Below are 19,561 nucleotides of genomic sequence, written 5' to 3' on the forward strand. Positions count from 1 at the left end.
ACGTTTTTTGGAAGACCTAATCTGGACTTTTTTTTAACTCACATATGCACATGCGTTTGTTCTATTTAATTTTAATTGAGTCACTTTGTACATTACAACTGCTCTCCTAAAACTCACAAATTACTTACTAACAGCTAAAACCAACAGTCATTATTCCGTACGCTTACTCTTGAACAGTGGCAGGGGCCCACCCTGTTGTGCGACAATAGCGAATAACTATTCGCTATTATCACACTAATTCTCCTCCCGGCCAATCAGGAAGTGGGTCCTGAGACCCGTTTCCCGAGGAAACGCGATCCCATTGGCGTAAGAGGATAAGGGAGGAGACGCACGGCCACCGTGATGCAGTCGGCACTCTCCGGAAACACACTGCTCTCAGACCCACCGCTGCCTCCTCCGCCTCTCTATCAGAGTCGTCAAATCAGCGCCACTTCCAGAGGGATGACCTCGGTGGCTGTGCCCGGACACCCGCTGTCACCCATCGAGGATCGGATCTGAGTTAGCGATCGGGGTGGAAGATCAGGCTGAGTTTGCTGAGGCAGAGGATCCCTACCAGCAGACTACCACAGAGGAGAGGTATGCGATGTACACTAAGTGAGCTGGCGACGGGGGTGGGGGGAAGGGGGTGGAAGGGGGGTGAGTGTGGTGCGGGCTGGAGCGATTGGGGGGGGGGGGGGTGACGGGACGCCATGGTCAGGTCCATCTCCAGCCCCCCGACCAACAGACCACCAGCCACCACTGCTCTTGGTTCTCTCTGCTGCCTTTGATAAAGCTGACCACCCCCTCCTCCTCAAAAATCTCAGTTTGCTTGGTCTTCATGACTGTGTTCTCCGTTGGTTTGAATCACCGAACCTTCAGTGTAACTTACAACTCCACTTCCTCCTCTCCAACTCCTCTTACCATTAGTGTGCCTCAAGGTTCCATCCTTGGACCTCTACTATTCTCGATCTACACGTCCTCCCTGGGTCACACGACAGCCTCCCATGGCTCCCGCTACCATTTACATGCCGATGAAACTGAAATCTATCTCTCTACCCCTCAGCTCACCCTCTCAGTCTCCTCACGCATCACTGATTTACTAACACACATCAGTCTGGATGTCACACCACTTTCTCAAACTGAATCTATCTAAAACCAAGCTCGTAATATTTCATCCCCCACGTGCCCCCTCCCCTGAATTCTCTGTCAAGATCAATGGCACAACTATCAGTCCGTCCCCACATGCCATGGTGCTAGGAGTAACCCTAGACTCTGAACTGACCTCCTAAAGACTCCTGGGATGTATGACAAAATTTGCCTAGGTATGGAAACCAGGAAGCAAACTGTAGATATGTAGAAAAAAAGGTTCAAACAAGTAAATACAAAACACTTTCTTATCTATAGTATTTACTAATGCTAACAGCATAGGGATTAAGAGTAGTCAAGGTTCATTGAGAGAGTGAAGTTCTGCTCTAAAGTGATTGTAAAGCTTAGTTTAAAAAAAAAAAAAAAAACAAAAAAAAACAAAAAAACAAAAACAACAAACATGTCATACTTACCTTCACTGTGCAGTTAATTTTGCACAGAGTGGCCCCAATCCTCGACTTCTGGGGTCCCCCGGAGGTGCTGATAGCGCCTCCCTGCATCGTATAACCCCCTAGGAGAAGCGCTCTCCAGAGTGGGTTACCTTGCGGGGGTGCTCCCGAGTCCAGCATTTGCGTCCATAGATGCAGAATGCCGGACTCAGCCCCGCCCCCCGCGTCATTGGATTTGATTGACAGCAGCCGGAGCCAATGGTTGCGCTGCTATCAATCTATCCAATCAAAAGCCAAGACAACGGGCAGAGGGGAAGGGCGGTCTCCGGCGTGGGAATTACGGGGCTCAGGTGAGTAAAGGGGGGGGGGGGGGGTCAGTGACAGAAGTTTTTTCACCTTAATGCATGAAAAAACACGAACCTTTACAAACCCTTTAAGCAGTAGCAGAATTTCGAACAAAAATTTGCATGAAAATTTCCAGTACATTCGAATGCCATTCAAAAGTAGTTCAAGGTTTAATTTGCTTTGACATTCGATTTTGGAAGGAACGGACTTTACTGAATGAAAGCCACATATATTGTTAAAAATTTTACATGCTGCTCCTTCAAAGTTTTTGGTCACTGTGAGAAAAAATGAACATCGATTTGACTTGATTAATAAATAGAAAAGCGCATGTTCTTACAACGAAAAACGTTAAAACGAAATTCAACTAGTATACAGCCAGCTTTATCGAGCAGGCTTCCTTGATGAGTTCTCTGCAGCCTTCTCTCTACAGCATTTTGACCTGGGGGTCGCATCCTCTCTCCCGAACCATATACAATACAATACTAATAACTGAGGCTCCACCCACAGACCGGAGCTTCAGGGAGGATGACGACCGAACTGGAGGGGAAGTCAGATAAGAAACACAAACTGTTCAGCTCCCCCTAAACTAACCCTTGCAGTGCAGGGAGTGGGGGCACCGCTAGGGTTGTTTTTAGCACATTCACAGATTCAGCTTTAGGGACGGTTCACACTTCTGCGTGGTGCAAGATCGCATGTGATCTGCACCGCACTGCAAATCACATGCAATGTCTGTGCGATGTGAATTCAGCCATACGGATAGTATGGCTGAATTCGTATTGCATTCGGACCGAACTCGCACAGGACCCTCTTTTTGGTCCGCAGCAGAATCGGATCACATGGGTGTTCACACCCATGCGATCCGATTCCTGTCCGAATTTGCAAATCGCACTGTGATATGCGAACTGATTTGGGGACATCATTAACTTTTAATTGACACTCCCAGCAGTTCGCATAGGGTAGTGTGAACTGCCGCCGGGAGACATGCGATGCGGGAACCCGCAGTGGATTTGCAGGGTTCCCGCATTGCTGCAGTGTGAACCGGGCCTTAAAGAGTAACTCCACTTTTGTTGAGGAAAAAAAATAAAAACTTTCCCCTCTGGATGTTCTTTGTACATTGCAGGGATTTTAATAAAGTTTGGTGCAGATTCCTACCGTTTTTTTTTTTCTGAAGAAATCCATGTGTGTTTTTCTGTGTCCATGTCGGAAGGTGAGACTAATTGGAGCGGTTTCCTAATTATCAATCAACTATGCACTTGCAGGATTCTAATGAGAAAATTGCAGGGTCTGCATCCCTTTAAACGTGAGTTTCTATTGGGAGCATCTCACCAAAAATGACATTGTTGTTGCAGGGGATGCCTGAAATCTGATTGGTATCTCAGGGCAGACCTCTGGGAAAATAGGTGAGCCAATCGTACAAGCAGGAAATGATGTTTCTGGGGGGCGTTCTGGACACATTCTGTGTACAGAACACCTCCAGGTAGCCATATTTTACAGAAAATTAGAGCGCTGCAGATTGTAAAGGAAAGGTCGTTATTAATAAGATTCAATTACAATAGGACTTGTGTCACAATTGTATACACTATATTATTTTTCCTTTAATTAAAATAATAAAAGCAAGAAAAAAAAAAAAAAAAAAAAAACACAGACCTTAGTTAACAGAGGAACATTACGAGTTTCCAACAACTGAATAATTTTTTCGGCCTTTCGCGAGTCGACTTTAACGCCCTGTTCCATAAAGAAGCAAAAAAAAAAAAAAAAAAAGGATATAGATTAGTTTTAAAACACAGACTAAATGAAATCTGTCTAACACAAATTATCTCCAACATAATTTAAGTCTCCAGCTCCCGCCATGACATTGAGAAGTGGTTGGGTTTGACTTAAAAGCAGCAATTTAAAAATCTAATAGATACATGTCAGACATTATAGAAGGGAAAAAAAAAACTGAAAATGGTACCATCTCCTTAAGCTGATGGAAGTATTGTTTCAGATGTTCTTCTTTGGCTTGTACATCTGAGTCACTCAGGCTGCCAATCAAGCCGTACAGAAAATAGCCAACAGATTCTGTCGAAGGAAGAAGGAAAAAAAAAAATAAAAAAAAAATAAATAAAAAGAAGAGAGAGAAAGCGTTCTAGTGAAATTACTGGGACTGTCATGTCATCAAGATTAATTTATAAGAAATCATTTTGGTGTGAGATGTCACCCTGATGAGAGGCTGGAATGGCAACAATGATCACTGAGGCATAGAGATTATGTGGTTTGGGAGCACATATCTAACTGGTGAGTGAAAGGAATGCTAATTATTTTCAGAGCCACTGACAGCTTTTCACTACCAGTCTTACTTCAATCTGGCTCCGTCCCCCCCTTTCTCCCTGCGCTGTAGGAGAGCTATGCAAACAAAGCAGAATCTCAGGAGATATAGGTGTTAGAGATGTATATCTATATTATTAACTGACTAATAACACCATTCAGTATAAATATTTTATATATAGATTTATTTAATCTGGTTTTTGTTTTTTTAAATGAACTCCGGGAACATATAAAATAATGTCATCATATATTTAAAATGTAAATACATTGAATATTGTGAATATATATACATACATACACACACAAATACTATATATATATATATATATATATATATATATATATATATATATATATATATATATATAGAGATAGATAGATAAAGATAGAGAGATTATATATATATATATATATATATATATATATATATATATATATATATATATATACATATACACACACACACACACCAAAAGTGAGTACACCCCCCCACACACACACTTTTGGAAAACTTTTATTATCTCTCTTCATGTGACAACACTGAAGAAACACTTACACAGTGACAGTGTAAATCTGCTGTCCCCTCAAAATACCTTAACACAAAGCCATTAATGTCTAAACCGCTGACAACAAAACTGAGTACACCCCTAAGTGAAAATGTCCAAATTGGGCCCAAAGTGTCAATATTTTGTGTGGCCACCATTATTTTACTGCACTGCCTTAACCCTCTTGGGCAGAGAGTTCACCAGAACTTCACAGTTGCCGCCACTGGAGTCCTCTTCCCCTCCTCCATGACATCACGGACCTGGTGGATGTTGGAGACCTCGCGCTCCACCACCTTCTGTTTGACGATGCCCCACAGATGCTCAGTAGGGTTTAGGTCTGGAGATATGCTTGGCCAGTCCATCACCTTTAACCTCAGCTTCTTTAGCAAGGCAGTGGTTGTCTTGGAGGTGTGTTTGGGGTTGTTATATTGGAATACTGCCCTGTGGCCCAGTCTCCGAAGGGAGGGGATCATGCTCTGCTTCAGTATGACACAGTACATGTTGGCATTCATGGTTCCCTCAATGATCTGTAGCTCCCCAGTGACGGCAGCACTCATTCAGCCTCAGACCATGACACTCCCACCACCATGCTTGACTGTAGGCAAGACACACTTGTCTTTGTACTCCTCACCTGGTTGCCGCCACACACGCTTAACACCATCTGAACCAAATAAGTTTATCTCGGTCTCATCAGACCACAGGACATGGTTCCAGTAATCCATGTCCTTAGTCTGCTTGCCTTTAGCAAACTGCAGGTTTTGTTGTGCATCATTTTTTAGAAGAGGCTTCATTCTGGGACGACATCCATGCAGACCAATTTGATGGAGTGTGCAGCATATGGTCTGAGCATTGACAGGTTGCCCCCCCATTCAACCTCTGCAGCATTGCTGGTAGCATTCATACATCTATTTCCCAAAGACAACCTCTGGTTATGGCGCTGAGCACGTGCACTCAACTTCTTTGGTCGACAATTGGGAGGCCTGTTCTAAATGGAATCTATCCTGTTAAACTGCTACATGGTCTTGGCCACCGTGCTGCAGCTTAGTTTTAGGGTCTTGGCAATCTTCCTTTAGCCTAGGCCATCTTTATGTAGAGCAACGATTCTATTCTAACAATTCTATTTTTTCAGATCTTCAGAGAGTTCTTTACCATGAGGTGCCATGTTGAACTTCCAGTGACCAGAATGAGAGAGAGCGATAACACCAACTTTAACACACCTGCTCCCCATTCACACCTGAGACCATGTAACACCGAGTCACATGACACCAGGGAGGGAAAATGGCTAAATGGGCCCAATTCGGACATTTTTACTTAGGGGTGTACTCCCTTTTGTTGCCAGCCATTTAGACATTAAAGTGGTTGTAAACCCTGTTACACCACTTGTACCTACAGGTAAACCTATAATAAAGCTTACCTGTAGGGACTGTAAATATCTCCTAAACCTGCACGGTTTAGGAGATATTTACCATATACGCGTGCGCTGATGTCATTGGCTCATGTGCACTGAAGAAACGGATCGATCATGCAGTTTTTAAAGGATTGAGCCGTGACCGGCGGCTCCCATGCACATGCGACGTCATCGCGGCTCCAGCCAATTACAGCGTTGAAGCCCGCGAACCCAGAAATAACTCCAGGAGACATGTCGCTGGTCACAGCGGTGTACGGAGACTGTTGCAACAGCCTCGATCTAAGGTAAGCATTTCATAATGAGCTAGAATCTGATGCATTCTAGCTCATTATGCCTTTTTCTTGCAGGTTTTTTTTTTTAAATTGGTTTACAACCACTTTAATGTTATACAAGCTGTACACTCACTACTTTACATTTTAGCAAAGTGTCATTTCTTCAGTGTTGTCACATACACTTTTGTGGTTCACCTTGTGGTGAACCCTCTGTATTTGCTCTTGCCGCCCACCTCCTGGAGAGTGTCCTACACTTGTCTGGATGTTGTGAATGGGCTTTTCTTTATCGTAGAGAGGATCCTGTGATCATCCACCACTGTTGCATCTCGTAGACATCCAACCAGTGCATTTCTCAGAATGTACCAAACTGTTTGGCCACTCCTAATGTTGCTGCTATCTCTCTGATGGATTTATTGCACTTACAACAGTGTGTTAGTAAAAACGTCTAAAGTTTGGTATGACGGCCGGCACACATCCCAACAAACCTGTCCTTTGCCCTACGCGTTTCATCACAGACGACATTGTCCAGGGGAGGCACTGCGGCACAAGGTGACGGATGGTGGACATGGTGGACATATGTGGATTCACCTATGGCCATTTTTTCTCATTATCTTCATTTTTTTAACATTAAGTGTGATTTTATATATTTTATATTGCTGGTCACCGTGATTGTGTTACACAGGAGAATTGCTGCTTATTCCTTTTTTTTTTTTTTTTAGACAACTTATAGCGCAGTTTCTTTTTTTCTTTAGATAAGACACTATCCTCGTAAATTTAGCGCTTTTGTGTTTCCCTTGCAGCAGAGTTTTTCCTGTCACCTCCCCTGCTTTACATTTCTCCCTCCCTTAATCTCTGTCACTTCAGCACAGTCTGTCATTCATGTGGCTTTCTTCCCCCTTCAACAATAGTAAATCTTAAAGTTGTCATCTGATCATCCTCTGCTTGTCCCGAATTTAGGCACAGTGCCAAGAATAGAGAGCAATTGAGCATGTGCACAGCAGTGCATTACTGAATTTTAAAAAGTATATAAACTTATAGCTGTACCTGCAAAGGCGCCAGCCTGAAGTGATCTCTCTGGAATGAAGCATGGTGGTGGGAGTGTCATGGTCTGGGGCTGCATGAGTGCTGCCGGCACTGGGGAGCTACAGTTAATTGAGGGAACCATGAATTCCAACAGTGTACTGTGTCATACTGAAGCAGAGCATGATCCCCTCCCTTCGGAGACTGGGCCACAGGGCAGTATTCCAATATAACTACTCCAAACACACCTCCAAGACGACCACTGCCTTGCCAAAGAAGCTGAGGGTAAAGGTGATGGACTGGCCAAGCATGTCTCCAGACCTAAACCATATTGAGCATCATGTTGTCATGGAGGAGTGGAAGAGGACTCCAGTGGCAACCTGTGCAGCTCTGATACCCAAGAGGGTTAAGGCAGTGCTGGAAAATAATGGTGGGCACACAAATTATTGACACTTTGGGCCCAATTTGGACATTTTCACTTAGAGGTGTACTCACTTTTGTTGCCAGCGGTTTAGACATTAATGGCTGTGTGTTGAGTTATTTTGAGGGAACAGCAAATTTACACTGTTATACAAGCTGTACACTCACTACTTTACACTTTAGCAAAGTGTAATATCTTCAGTGCTGTCACAGGAAAAGATATAACAAATTATTTAACAAAAATGTGAGGGGTGTACTCACTTTTGTGAGATATTGTATGTACGAATTAGATGCGCTTTTCACCACATCCAATTCACAGGACATGTGAGTGTGACTGGCTCTCAATGGAGGCGGTTCACACATGTTCGGGGCAGCCTCCGTGAAGTTTCCAAAAGGGTCCTGGTGCGAATTCAGGCAAAAGTTCGGACCTGAACCGTTGAACTGAAACGCACCGGACCCTGGGCTGGAAACCGCAGTCGCACAAATGTGAAAAAGAAAAACACACAGCCAAACGTTTTTTTTTGAAAGAGTGGAGAGGGATTTGAACACTTGACAGGATTTATTGCTATCTGTGCCACCCTCTCATTTGTCCTGTTTACTGTCATCACCAAGAGTGAAATTTAAGAAAATCGCAAATATTGGGTTGTACGTATTACAGGAACAGGGGGGATCGAGAGGAAATCTTCAAAATAAGGACACTAGTTCTGGTGACAACCATGGATTCCGTCACTCTGAAGAGATTTTCTCTCACTTCCTGTTTTGCCTTCAGTTCCACTTTATTGACCTAATGATACCCAACTGCGCTCAATTGTGTTTTTATATCTGTCTGGAGTTCAGCCTTAAAGAAACACTCCAGTATAATAGAAAAGAAAGTACTTTTTCCATTTAGGGGGAAGTTAAAAACACATTTCTCTCTTGACCCCTTTCCTTAAAGTGAGACTAAACTCTGGTTTAAAAAGAAGTAATTCTATACATGTGTGTAGTCTTGTAACTCAAAAAACTCCCTTTTATTGCTCTCAACCGTCTCCAAATACCTTTGTTTTTCTTGCTGTGATCTGTCTTCCTATTAGGCCAGCCTTTCTCAACGTTTCAACAAGAGGAACCCTTGAAAAAACTTTCAGGTCTCAGGAAACCCCTGCTAAAAAAAACTATATCTACAGCTCCTGATACATTAGTGTGGTCAATGGTAAGAATGCTCCTTACACTTGTGGTCATTAGGTAGAATTACCCCTTTCCAGATAGCTAATGGTGTTAGTGGGAACTTATCGTGGCAGAAATTGCTCATGAAACCCCTAACAACCTCTGGTGGAACCCTAGCTAAGAAAAACATGTGTTAGATGGTGGCTACATCCATTCTCCATGGTCAAAATGTATGTAGGAATGTAGCCATCCTTTCTTGCTGGTTTTTCAGATGGACTATAGACTAGACCATAAACCATAGTGTATGGTCCATAGTCCATCTCGGTAGCCAGCAAGAGAGGGTGGTTACGTTGCTCCATACTGTGGGACCATGAAGAACATACATAGCCACTCTCTAACAGGTTTGGAGGAGGCTGAGCACCATAGAAGGTACAGTGAACCTAAACCAAATTTAGGGTCTCGGCTCCAGCATCTACTGTATGTCCCCCATTCGGTGTGTTCCACTAATGGCAGAGGTCAGACTAGGGGTCCGCCCTAACTTTATGTAATCCACAGAACAAATAGAGAAAAATCTCAACCACCGCACACCATATAAGCTCACTTATTACACGCTGGGCTTGTATGGTGTGCCATGGCTGTGATTTTTCTCCATTTGTTCTGTGCAATAGAAGGTACAGTTTTAAACTAAGTGTACAGTACATACCTGGATACATTTTTTTTCCTTTTTAAACCAGAGTTCAGTGTCCCTTTAAAGCTCCATGTTTCTTTACACTTTAAATCGTTCATTTGGACAAGCTGGTCCAAACAAACTACTTTCTTCACTAAATGCTGCAGTGTCTCTAAGCACTCTATATGCTGCATGTAGCTTCAGCCATATACAATACACAGTGTTGGGTTCCGGTTGTGAGAAAAAGACTTCCAATCCACCACCTGGAACAATGCAGAATCGGTCTGAGTGGTGCTCAGCCATTCATAGACAGCTTTGTAATCTGTGAATGAATATAAAGCATCCTTTGATTGGCTGAGGGGCAAGCTGATGGTCTCACACTCTCTGCCTCAGCCAGAGGAAGCTTTGTATTCATTCACAGAACACAAAGCTGCATATGAAGGGCTAAGCGGCGATGCTCAGACCGACTGCATTGTTCCGGGTGTGAGATGGGAAGTCTCTAGCTCAGTGTTTCTCAATTCCAGTCCTCAAGGCGCCCCAACATGTCATGTTTTCAAGATTTCCCGCAGATGAAACGGCTGTGGTAATTACTAAGGCAGTGAAACTGATCAAATTACCTGTGCAAAATAATAGAAATCCTGAAAACATGACCTTTTTGGGGCGCCTTGAGGACTGGAGTTGAGAAACACTGCTCTAGCTCACAGAAGGAAACTAGCACATTGTACTGTGTGTGGCTGAAGTTACATGCAGGCTGCGTTCACACTTCAGTGTTTTGAATCGCGGGCAGATTTGCCACGATTCTGCCCATGATTTAAAAGCGCCGATGTGTGAATGACAAATCACGAGACTCGAATTTGAGATGCCATTCATTTGAACGACACCTCAAATCGCGGAGCGTGTCTGCCGTGATAATTTGTGCTGCAATCGCGCCAACACGCATCATGGGAAGCATGTCACCCAAAAAAAGTTCAGGAGGTACTTTTGGGGCGACATGCTTCCCGAGATTTATTGCGGCAGACCCGCGCCGCGACTTGGTTTCATTCAAATAAATTGCATCTCAAATGCGAATCCCGTAATTTGTCATTCACACATCGGTGCTTTCAATTCGCGGGCAGATTCGCGGCAAATCTGCCCGTGATTCAAAACGCTGTAGTGTGAATGCAGCCTTAGTGAAGGTAATAGTTTGTTTGGACCAGCTCCAAATTAACTATTTAAAGTGAAAGGAAACCTGGAAATCAGCTTTAATACCAAATACTCAAGGGTTTGTTTATTCAACAAAAAAAAAAAATGACTTGAAACCATCTATAATTGGCTATAATTGCCAAAAGAAATTAAAAATCAACAAAACAAGAAAAGTTTGGTAAGCAGTGCCACCCAATAAATTTCCCCCTTTAACTACGATTGTTTACTATGGCTGACAACACACTAAAGCTGGCCACACACCTGTGGATGTTAGAACAAATTTGTACAAAAATTCTCAGTAAAAATTGACCTGTCCAATGTTGTTCGAAGGTACAAAATTTCATCAAAATTTTGTTTGCTTTATCATTTGATTTTGGGATGAATGTAATTTCCTGAACAAAAACCGCATTCACTGTTGACTCCTCATAGGAGTTAACGTCAAACGTCAATTTGACCCCACCAACAATTAGAAAATTTAACGTTCTTAAAATGAAAAATTACAAAACAAAATTTTACAAGTGTATGGCCAGCTTTACCCACCTGCTGAAACACAGCAGGGGACAAAACAATAAAAAAGGTAAAATGCTTTAAAGGAAAACATAATCTTGTGGTTTGCCAGCAAAGATTACAACTGTAAAATAATATTTTCTTTATATATATCATGTACACGCATTTACCATAACCATGAGTAATTGCATGCAATTTGCATGTGAAATATGCAAAACAATCAACCATCTGACCGTAAAAGTATTATTTTAGTTTGCGTTGACTTTCTTTGAAAAAAGTAGCAATCACAGTTTACAGTGGTAATCCCCGCCGCCTACCACCATTACACACGAGAACAGATTTACAGATACGTTACAATCAGAGAAATTGAAACGCTACCAGTTTCACTTGAAGGTTTTTGGAGGCTGGAGCCATCCTGGTACAAGAGCTTTGTTATCTGTGGAGACAGAATAATGACCCATCGAAGCCAAGTGAGGAGAGCAGGAATATAAAAACACACAGATACACAATGACAAATGGCCACCGAAATTGAATTCTCCAAATAATAAAGCATCTCTTCACGGACGTATTATTCCATGTGCCACATCATAGTAATTTACGACAGAGGAAAATAAAGAAAACAGATCGAGACACAAAACGGCATACAAAGAGCATCATTTTCTGGCCAACTAAACCTGTTAACGCTGTCGTGTCCCAGGGTGATGAGAAAAGAGGAATGCCTTGGAGCTCAAAATCGCCACGTGCTATTAAAAATAAAAAAAATAAAAAATCACCGAAACCGGCATTGACAGCAATGCACCAAGTATCGGCTTAGCAGCGGCATCGCAAAGTAGAACCAGAAGATAAAAAGCAGCACATGGATTAACCATCCTCAGCTTATTTAACATGGCAATACAAGGAACAGCGATGAGCACATTGCAGTTGGAGGCACTTTACAGTAGTTGGACTCTCAAAATTACGGCCACCATAAGTTACTGAACTTTTAAGGGCTCGTACACACACATTTTTAACGTTGCTTTTAGGGGTGTCTGCCATTTTTTATGTTAGCCTGTGTGTCCATGCACACATAGGCATTTAGAGGCAAAGGAAAAAAAGCCATTGCCAGCACGGCAGGTAGAGAAACCACTAGACCCACATAAACAAGTCTAAACATGCATTAATACTAGAGGCGTCAGAATTCTGGCCAATGAAATTAATTAGAACCCAAGCGATTGACGCGTCAAGCGTTTTTTTTCTTTTCTGCCAAAACGCAGCTGGCAAAGGCATTTAGAAGAGGTTAGCAAAGCGCCCTGTGCATATGGGGCCTGCTCTTTGCACTGCCTATATATGGCGGAAAATCAAAGTAAACCCATACCCAAAATAAAAGTCGGACATAAAAATAAATAAAATAGACAAAAGAATACCTTACCTTATACAATATTATTTGAAGCAACCTAAAAGTGCCTAGCAAAGAAACAATCCTGGAAAGCGTCCGCTTCCACAACCTGAAGCATTTTTTAGCATCAGTCATGTGGTCTGGTGATGTTCTGTACTGCAGAGCACTGACAGCAGATTCATCAGTCTGAACCACGTAAGCCTTACGTTTTCTTTAACTTGCTGATCAGGCTCCCACATGCACTTCACTTGCTAACATTAATTCCCAACTATGTATTCGCTGGCTGATATCAGTTCCCCACAATGCACCTCATTGGCCGATATCAGTTCCCCACAATGCACCTCATTGGCTGATATCAGTCCTCCACTTTACATCTTGCTGGCTGATATCAGTTTCCAACGATGCACTTCGCTAGCTGACATTCATTCCCTGCAATGAACCTTGCCAGCTGACAATGGACCACAATGCACCCTCTACTGGCTGACATTGGTTCCCTACAATGCACCTCTCTGGCTGACAATGATTTTCTATAATGCACCTCGCCGGCCGACATAGTTTCCAAAAGACAAAAAGATGGCTACATCACGGGTCTCCACCAGTACTGGGAGGATATCCATGGACGTCCTCCCCTCTTGCACACCTCTTGGGTTGCACATCGGCACACTCTGTGACTACTGTGTGCTTTGGAAACAGATGACCACAGATCGGGTGAAGGGACAATCACAGCTGGTCACATTTAAACAGACTTGCCGGTTTTCGGCTTTTTCTTCACACAGACAGCGTGTAAGAAAAGGAGAGCGGATCTGCAGCCTCATCAGTGCCCATCAGTGCAGACTCATCGGCTCACATCAGTGAAGGAGGAAAAAAAAACCCACAAAATGATAATATATATTTGTTTATTTAGCAAAAAATAAAAAACCCCAGTGGTGATTAAATGCCACACCAAGAAAAAAATCTATAAAAAAAAAAAAAAATTGATAACTTCATATTATTAGATTGTAAGCTCTTCTGAGCAGGGCCCTCTTAATCCTATTGTATTGTATTATATTATAACTGTATTGTCTCCCTTTTATATTGTAAAGCGCTGCGTAAACTGTTGGCGCTATATAAATCCTGAATAATAATAATAATAATAATATTGGTACAGTGCTGCATGACCGCAATTGTCATTCAAAGTGCAACAGCAATGAAAGCTGAAAATTGGCCTGGGCAGGAAGGGGGTGAAAGTGACAAGTAGGCAAATAGTTGAAGTGGTTGGAAACTCTTACATATACCCAGTTAAGTGACTGGCCTCAGGTGATACACAAGAGATGAAAACAAATCCTCCTACATAAGTTGAACCTATTTATCTACAACCATTCAAAGTGCAGAATTTACATTGGATCTTTCAGCTCTGAAAAGCAGGGGGCGGAGAGATGAAGTTACATCTGTGACGAGAACTCTAGGAGCTGATTGGAGGGAAGGGACATATCCCCCTTCACACATTACATAGGGACAGAGCTGAGGATGTCACAGACTGTGCCCTCCCCTCACCATTTTTCTCATGGTGTCAGGAAAACTCATCAGAAGTGACTCGTGCTGATAACAGAGAAACAAGGCAGCAGACAGAAATGACACTTGGTGCTCTAAATTGAGACAAACACACACTATAGAGGGATAGGCTTTGCTCATATTTGAGGTCTTAGGTATACAACCACTTAATAGTGACCATTAAATAAACCCAGGCCTCTAAAGAAGCACATCTATACTTCCCTTTCTGACAGGTCCATGTTTTGAAACGCTGGGAAAGGGAATAGAGCATAGAGCATGTGATGAGGATGTGATGAGGAAGCAGGTTTTCCACACATTGCTAAGTGCAAAAATACCTGTAGGCAGGGAAACGGTAAAGCAGCTGCATTTTAAGACATGGGCTGCTAAAAGAAAACAAGTATACAGTGCCTTGAAAAAGTATTCATTCTCCTTGAAATTTTCCAAATTTTGTCATGTTACAACCAAGAACGTAAATGTATTTTATTGGGATTTTATGTGATAGACCAACACAAAGTGGCACATAATTGTAAAGTGGAAGGAAAATGATAAATGATTCTAAACATTTTTTAGAAATAAATATGTGAAAAGTGTGGGGTACATTTGTATTCAGCCCCCCCGAGTCAATACTTTGTAGAACCAACTTTGTCTGTAATTACAGCTGCAAGTCTTTTTGGGGCTGTGTCTACTAGCTTTGCACATCTAGAGAGTGACATTTTTGCCCATTCTTCTTCGCACAATAGCTCAAGCTCTGTCAGATTGGATGGAGAGCGTCTGTGAACAGCAATTTTCAAGTCTTGCCACAGATTATTAATTGGATTTAGATCTGGACTTTGACTGGGCCATTCTAACACATGAATATGCTTTGCGCTAAACCATTCCATTGTAGCTTTGGCTGTATGTTTAGGGTCGTTGTCCTGCAGGAAAGTGAACCTCCGCCCCAGTCTCAAGTCTTTTGCAGACTAACAGGTTTTCTTCTAAGATTGCCCTGTATTTGGCTCCATCCATCTTCCCATCAACTCTGACCAGCTTCCCTGTCCATGCTGAAAAAAAGCATCCCCACAACACGATGCTGCCACCACCATGTTTCATGGTCAGGGATGGTGTGTTCAGGGTGATGTGCAGTGTTAGTTTTCTGCCACACATAGCGTTTTGCTTTTAGGCCAAAAAGTTACATCTGACCAGAGCACCTTCTTACACATTTGCTGTGTCCCCCACATGGCTTCTTGCAAACTGCAAATGGGACTTCTTACTGCTTTCTTCTTGCCACTCTTCCATAAAGACCAGATTTGTGGAGAGCACGACTAATAGTTGTCCTGTGGACAGATTCTCCCACCTGAGCTGTGGATCTCTGCAGCTCCTCCAGAGTTACAATGGGTCTCTTGGCTGCTTCTCTGATTAATGCTCTCCTTGCCCGGCCTGTCAATTTAGGTGGACGGCCATGTCTTAAGTAAGTATGCAGTTGTGACACTCTTTCCATTTTGGGATGATGGATTGAACAGTGCTCTTGATGTTCAAAGCTTGGGATATTTTTTTCATAACTTAACCCTGGTTTAACCCTTTCACTGCCAAGTCCATACGCCGTACGGACCTACAAAAGGGCCTGCAGGTGGCCAGGTCAGTACGACGTACGGACCTCTTTTCTCCCTCTCCTATAAGCTTATGGTCACAAGCATATATCAGAATTGTTCAGCAGACTCTGCTGAAAAATTCTATAACTCTGATCAGTGGATTACAATCCGCTGATCAGAGTTATTAACCTCTAATGTGACTGTCACCCCACCCCCTCAATGCCGCTGTTTCCCTGTCCCTTGCCTCTCTACCTCCCGCAGCTCCCTTCCACCTAAAACTACTCCTCCCACTCTCCTCTACCCTTCTTCCCAAATGGACTGCCTGTCCATTTCCATCGTATGCCATCCGATCTGCTAGATGGATGGGGAATGGAATCCCCATCTGTCTGTTTTTAGCATACTCGACTGGATTGGATGCAGGCGGGTGTAAACAGACACATGTCCATTTACATCAGTCTCTCCATAGAGAACAATGGGCCTTAGGCCCCTTTCACACAAGCACACTGATTGGGTCTTCCTGTCAGTTTTTTCAGGCGGGCACAATCGGTGTGCTTGTGTAAAAGGGGCCTAAGGCTTTGTTCACACAGGGCATACACAGCGTATCTTTAACAGGGAAGCACGGGTATTTCATGCATCTCTGTGCAGGCCATCCCACTGATGTCATTTGGGATGTAGCAACTGCACCAACAGAGCCGTTGCTCCCAATTTTACATCAATGTAGGTCCGCATGCATGTCCTTGAGCTCACACTGTCTGCATTCGGGGTCATGTACCCACACGGAAGTCAGATTGGTAACAGCAGCTATGCCTGTGCAGCCGTTGCATCCCAATTGAGATAAATGGGACTGCCTGTACGGGGATGCACGGAACACCTGTGCGGGTAAACATGGCCCCCATGGGCGTACAGTTTAGTATGCCACATGTGAACAATGCTTTAGTACTAATTTAGCAGGAATTTTGTAAGTTACATTGCGTTTATGTGCAATATTAATGATTTTAGTGTATTTTTAGTGAAAATAGCGATCTGATGAACATTTGCGCAATTAAAATCTGTGCACTTTTTTTTATTCTACAGGTCATGTGCTTTTAGAAAATGTCTAGTTTGAGGGGTCTTTTCAAATTCTGAAAGCTCTAAGTGAAAAATGAAAACCTCCAGATTTTTAGAGAAAATTTTGGGTATGTTCGATTTTCACCATTTTGCAAAAAAGGCGCAATTTAAAATTTACAAATATTTGTTATTGGTTAACTCCATACAGGTAAAGCTTTTATATTTAGTAAGGATTTAGCCGGAATTTTGTAAAATTAGCTGTATTTTTATCTGCTAATAATGGTTTTACTGTATTTTTTGCCAATATATTGGTCTGATAAACATTTGCGCAAATACCGCGGGGTCTAAAAAATCTGTGGCACCTTTTTATTCTAGAGGTCATATGCTTTCAGAAAATATATGGTTATGGGGGTCTTTCACAAATTCTAAAAGCTGTAAGGGAAAAATGAAAACCTTAAGATTTTTTGAGAAATTTGGATATTTACACTTTTGCGTCTGTTCAATTTTCACCATTAAGCAAAAAGGCGCAAACTAAATGTTACAAATATTTGTTATTAACTCAAAACAGGTTAGGCTTTTATATTTAGTAGGAATTTTGTAAAATTTACTGTGATTTTAGCTGCCAATAATGGTTTTAATGTATTTTTGGCAAATATATTGCTTTGATAAACATTTGAGCAAATAACGCGGGGTCTAAAAAAATCAGCACGTTCTTTTTTTTTTTTTACTGATTATGTGCTTTCAGAAAATATATGGTTTGGGGGGTCTTTTACAAATTCTGAAAGCTGTAAGTGAAGAATAAAAAAAGCAAAGGAAAGTGCAAAAATGGTCTGGCCAACTGAGTGTACAAAATGAAGCACAGGGCCTGGCAGGTTCTCTAACAAACCTCTGAGGGCCTCACAGAACAGCTGCATTTTTACAGAGATTAAATTACAAACAGGTGGACTATTTACTAATTTAGGTGACTTCTGAAGACAACTGGTTCCACTAGATTTTAGTTATGGGTATCAGAGTAAAGGGGGCTGAATACAAATATGCGCCACACTTTTCACATATTTATTTGTAAAAAAAAATTTGAAAACCATTTATACACTTTCCTTCCATTTCACAATTATGTGCCACTTTATGTTGGTCTATCACAAAAAATCCCAATAAAATACGTTTTTGGCTGTAACATGACAAAATGTGGAAAATTTCAAGAGGTATGAATACTTTTTCAAGGTACTGTAAATGTGCTTTGTTAAAGGTCAGGGCTTTTTTTGGTGAGAGTGTCACTTTAAGGACAATCTAAAATTAGAACAGATGTAATAAATAATGGAGTTATTAGCATTGCAATTAAAAGTGGACTTGTTGCCCAGCTTTATTCTTTAATACATACAAAATAAAAACAAAGATGGAACAGTTGCCTAATAAAAGCCATCTTCTTTCCTTTAATATGTACCATGTGAAGACATTGTTTGAGCAAGCGCCCTCTCCCCTGTGGTTCCCTGATAAATCTGTACTTGTTAAAACCCATTTCATAGTAATCCTAATAGAACAATTCATTCATTACAATAATCTACACTGGGCAGCGTACCAGCACTCATCTTATCTGTGCCATGAGATCCAATTAGAGGAATGTCCTCTATTCCACGGGTAGAGAAAACACAGAATGGCAAAGTGGGCACTGTGTTTCCCATTTTCTCAAAAAGAACCAATAAAATCTACAGCACAAGGCAGATTAAAGGGTCTTTAAAAATAGAAATTGTAACCTGCTTTCTGTGAGAGTTTTTATTACTTTGCACAGAACAGCAAGATACAGGACGATTTGTGTCAAAAATCTCTATACAGGCAAAGGGACTTCTATATATATATTGTTTTAAATGTTAATAGCAGTTCTCATCAAATGCAAACATGAATTTCAGGCAGATTTAAAAAAAATAAAAAAAAATTATACAGTCAGGTCCATAACTATTGGGACATTGACACAATGCTAATCTTTTTGGCTCTATACACCACCACAATGGATTTGAAATGAAACAAACAAGATGTGCTTTAACTGCAGACTTTCAGCTTTAATTTGAAGGTATTTACATTCAAATCAGGTGAACGATGTAGGAATTACAGCGGTTTGTATATGTGTCTCCCACTTTTTAAGGGACCAAAAGTAATGGGACAATTGGCTGCTCAGCTGTTCTATGGCCAGGTGTGTGTTATTACCTCATTATTCCATTTTCAAGGAACAGATAAAAGGTCCAGAGTTCATTTCAAGTGTGCTATTTGCATTTGGAATCTGTTGCTGTCAACTCTCAATATAAGATCCAAACAGCTGCCACTATTAGTGAAGCAAGCCATCATTAGGCTGAAAAAACAAAACAAACCCATCAGAGAGATAGCAAAAACATTAGGTGTGGCCAAATCAACTGTTTGGAACATCCTTAAAAAGAAAGAACACACTGGTGAGCTCAGCAACACCAAAAGACCCGGAAGACCATGGAGAACGACTGTGGTGGATGACCGAAGAATTCTTTCCTTGGTGAAGAAAACACCCTTCACAACAGTTGGCCAGATCAAGAACACTCTCCAGGAGGTAGGTGTATGTGTGTCAAAGTCAACAATCAAGAGAAGACTTCACCAGAGTGAATACAGAGGGTTCACCACAAGATGTAAACCATTGGTGAGCCTCAAAAACAGGAAGGCCAGATTAGCGTTTGCCAAACATCTAAAAAAAGCCA

At 41.9% G+C, this 19,561-nt stretch overlaps 1 protein-coding gene across 1 annotated transcript in view; it reads right to left on the reverse strand.

Moving 5' to 3' along the window:
• Positions 1–19,561, reverse strand: part of LRPPRC (leucine rich pentatricopeptide repeat containing) — a 337,307-nt gene that overhangs the window by 222,101 nt on the left and 95,645 nt on the right. Inside the window, exons 16-18 of the mRNA XM_073628468.1 lie at positions 11,706–11,763; positions 3,814–3,920; positions 3,507–3,584 (exon numbers count right to left, since the gene is read on the reverse strand). Coding sequence (XP_073484569.1) covers positions 3,507–3,584; positions 3,814–3,920; positions 11,706–11,763 — 243 coding nt within the window. The remainder of the gene's footprint in view (positions 1–3,506; positions 3,585–3,813; positions 3,921–11,705; positions 11,764–19,561) is intronic.

The sequence above is a fragment of the Aquarana catesbeiana genome, linkage group LG04 (assembly GCF_042186555.1).
Source record: "Aquarana catesbeiana isolate 2022-GZ linkage group LG04, ASM4218655v1, whole genome shotgun sequence".
Lineage (NCBI taxonomy): Eukaryota > Metazoa > Chordata > Amphibia > Anura > Ranidae > Aquarana > Aquarana catesbeiana.